Source organism: Morone saxatilis, unplaced genomic scaffold (assembly GCF_004916995.1).
Source record: "Morone saxatilis isolate NCDOM2014 unplaced genomic scaffold, NCSU_SB_2.0 Contig20, whole genome shotgun sequence".
NCBI classification, from domain to species: Eukaryota; Metazoa; Chordata; class Actinopteri; family Moronidae; genus Morone; species Morone saxatilis.
The window spans coordinates 506,126-510,191 of NW_023339763.1; the positions used below are offsets into that span (position 1 = coordinate 506,126).

General features: G+C 39.8%; 1 protein-coding gene across 1 annotated transcript in view; it reads right to left on the minus strand.

Annotated features, from left to right (window-relative positions):
* slco2b1 (solute carrier organic anion transporter family, member 2B1) overlaps positions 1-3,491 on the minus strand; it is a gene marked incomplete in the record, with an annotated part of 34,179 nt that extends 30,688 nt beyond the window's left edge. The window contains 3 exon segments of the mRNA XM_035666438.1: positions 603-703; positions 1,483-1,585; positions 3,387-3,491. Coding sequence (XP_035522331.1) covers positions 603-689 — 87 coding nt within the window.
* Between the last annotated feature and the right edge of the window lie 575 nt (positions 3,492-4,066).

Here is a 4,066-nt window from a genome sequence, read left to right on the forward strand (position 1 = left end):
ATATATATATCTAGATATATATATGTGTATATATATATAGATATAGATATAGATATATATCTCTCTATATATATAGAGATATATAGATATATATATATCTATATATACAGCAAAAAACAATACAGTTAAACAGTTAAAACAGCCCAATATAGTATGTACACAACAGATAGGTACTGTGTTCCAGAGAGGTAGATTCAAAACTAAGTGCAGTGATCAGAAATAAATGAGTTATTAAAGGAGGAAAACAGAATAAGGGTGTGCAGACTTTTGGTTCTGGTCACTGGGAGTAGCAGACTGAAAAGAGTGACGGCTGAAGGAGGTACAAGGTAGTGCAAATTGCACTTATCAAACTAATCAAAATCTAACAAACAAATACGAGGCCTGAAAAAGTGAAACCACGAGTGACGGTGAGCTCCAGAGGAAATGTTTTCATGTTGAGACCAGAGAACAATACCAGGAGGGACGTCAGGAAGTGAACTTTGTCCTCACAGCACAGAAACCTCTGGAACACCAAGTCCAATGAGTACAAAGCTTTCAAGTAATTCTGCTCTTGGGTTGAGTGTCACTGTTCATCAAACACTGGAGGTGAAGCAGAGACAAACCTTGATGTTGTTGAATGGACTCCAGCGCAGGGCAGGAGGTCGTGACCCTGCGGGGTCAGAGTTCGTGTTGAGGTTGTTGGCCACCATGATTCAGTTTTCACCTGTAAAATACAAACACAGTCTGTTAGGAGTCAACACTGATATCTACCTGTTAATACCACTCAGCAAACACACACACTGCCACATTTACTGCAGTCATAAAGCCCATTTCAACATCCAGACTCTGAACATGTGACTGCTCAGTTCCTGCTGCTGTAACACAGCACCCAACGTTGGACACAAAAGGCAGCCAACAAACACACACTGCACTCCAGAGTTTCTGCTCATTTCTCACACACATGTCGACCTGTGGCTACGGCTGTAGTTTTCTAGATTGTTGGAGAGCGAACATATGTGTGTGTGCTGTATGTTTACATAGTGAGAGCGAGAGTGAAAGCTGCTGGCTGTGTCTGGGCGAAGGCCAAAATTAAAATGACTGCAGCACTAGAGGGAGAAAAGGTTAATAAGGATTTAACAAACAGATAAACTAACCACTCAACTAATGGATGCAGGTTTAGACTGAGCTCAGCAGGGTCCTTTGTGACAGTGTTTATGTCTCTCTTGTGGGGCAATGTATATCTCCAGTTCTTCTGGAATAAATAAACTCTTTTCTCTGCTGGTTTGCCAGTTGTGAATTTTAGTGAACAATTTGCATGCTTGTCGAACATTTAAACACCTGTTTTTCTAAAAGATAAATTTGCAGCTAGTCCCTGCAAAAGGTGAGTTTGCTAAAACGACAGTGACCTGTGTTGACAGGATTGTAGGATGTGGGGAAGTTTGTCCTGTGTGGGATGAGGTTGATTAATATCCTGTGCCAGCATTCAAAAAAGAATTGACGAACCTCTTGAGCACTCCTTTCTTCTGGTCTCCCCAATGTCAAAGTGCTCCCACGTGTGTTCTGATCTGTTCTGTTACTGTCGTCGCAGCTCCTGATTGTGACAAACCTTTTAAGACGCAGGTAGATTCAAGTTAAATTGGCGAGAAGAAGGAGACACTACCATTGATTTGGGCATTTTTTTTAAGTGTATGTTGGACCATCAGTGCCAGTATTATTTCTTCAATGTTGGGAAAATGTAATGGCAACACTTATCGTGTGCGCCATTACAATGTCACGAATACTAATTGTCTGGCCTCTCCCACCTGGTTGAGGTATTTTTGTGAATTGCTAACACAAACTATAAATTTTTGCACATTTATACACTTAACGTACAATCAGAGACAGAATTGTACACTTAAAATACGCAGTTGTATCTTGTGAATTGTATCCATTGCAGCGTCTGACCAGTTGCTCGTTTTTGGTCATTTCTAGATCGGACCAAAAAGTTTTGGAACAGAAATACGGACACATAAAAAGACCAACAATAGAACAGAAAGAGAAAGAAAGAGACATCAATCATATTGTAGCTAGAAGGCAGAGGAATCTTATCAGCAGAGGAATGTCAGCAGAACGAAAGCCAGACGCTGATTCTGGTGGTGGTTGTTTTATCTCATCTGAACGCAAAGAAAACAAGTCGACCTCCGACTCACTTTACATGTGAGTTGTTTAAAAGACTAACTACACCCAGGCCAAAAATCGTAACTATACCCAGGCTTTTAAAAGAGTATACCCAGGTTTTTTTAAAGAGTATACCCAGGCTTTTAAAAGAGTAACTATACTCATGCTTTTAAAAGAGTAACTATACTCATGCTTTTAAAAGACTATGCACAGGCTTTTAAAATAGTATACCCAGGTTTTTAAAAGTGTAACTACACCAAGAAAATGTGGACAATTCTGTGAGTTGGGGTTTTCTAAAAAAGTTGAGGATTACCTCTACAACTAGTCCCAAAACCTCTGCATCTTGTCCCAAAACATGAGGTCAAAATATGTCAAATACTTACTGATACTGATAAATATCTAATGACATTCCCACCAGCCTCAACTGATGATACACACTGGACTGTAATAAGTGCAATGCATGGATGGTGAACTAAGCGGATTTTCTTGAATTCATGTATTTTCAATCAGTTTACTGAGTTCTTTAGAGCAGCATCTAGTGGCCATTCCAGGAACTGCAGAAAGTCATGTGGCTTTTCGGCAGCTCGTATAAGTTGGTTGGATGGTTATTTCCTGTAAGTTGACAGTGTGTCTTTGTGGAATGAGTCGGACTGCTGCATCACTCTGAGCTCAGCTTGGTGAGAGTGCGTCTGCTTTTAATTTAACTCCATGTTGTCACCGCTCATGACTTTGAATGTGGCTCTAGGAGATAAAGTGGATTCATTTTTATTGCCATTAAAAACTGCTTAAACTCTGTTTGTTTTTTCTTCCAAAACATTCAGTTAATGTCAAACTTAAAGCCTGATTTTTTGTCACTTGTCAAAACCTAATCACTTAATTTAAAAACCTAATCACTTAATTCAAACTTGTTACTGCCTTTTTAAAAGCATTTGAGCATAAACTGGGAAAACTACTAACTAGGAAATGCTAAAGTACAAGTACCTCAAAGCTGTAATTAAGTACTTTAGCAAATGTACTTAGTCACTTTGCACCAGTGTCCATGTACTTGTGCCTGCAACTGTAAATTCAGCAGCACTGATTCATGAATCAAAGCTGTCAGCATGCAGCTCAGCAGCTCAATAAATCAGTTCCGGAAACTTTGCCTTGTTTGATTTGAGTTTGGAGAGTGAGAGAACAATCTAACAGTCCTAATAGTCCCAGTAAAAAGGCTGAAAGGACAGAAGAGAGAGAAAAGATTCATTCAGACTCACTGTGAAAGCAGCAGTTCGACTCAGTTCCTCTGCGCTGTTTATGAAACCGTCCAGCTCCTCCAGCAGCTGACACTCCTCCAGCTTTACTGGCCCACAGCCGCGGGAAGAGGGAGGAACTGGAATTTGAACCCTCAATGTGAAGGAAGGAGTTGGGTAAGAGAAAAAGCAAAATAAGCCAAAGGAGGAGGGAGAAAGTTTCAGACCCATGTGTATAATCTTACAGAGCAGAACAGGTTTTAAAAACCAACATAAATCTGCATCAAAAAGGTTGAATATTCTTGATGCACTAACTTTTATCTCTGTCTTTAAGTTCAGTTTTATAGGGACAGGTTTTTACAATGCAGGGTTTCCTCTCAGCTGAGGTAGAAAGCTTGTGTGTGAAGAGAAGAAGTAATAAAAATATTTTTGACAAAAAGTCTTTAAATGTGGATGAAAAAAGTTAGGAGAGCATCAGGAAGTCTGCACAGTCTGGGACATATGAGGAAGAAAATAAGTTTTTGTTGTCACGTTTTGCTGGAACCATCAAATATTTTGCTTAAAATATCTCTCAAATGATTAACAACTTTGTGGCCAACTAATTGATTAATGAACAAGTAATAGTAAAGATAATGATAATTAAAGCTGCAAGCAGCGTTGGGCGGGCCCTCGCACTCCGCGCAACTCGGGGCGTGCTGCGGCCG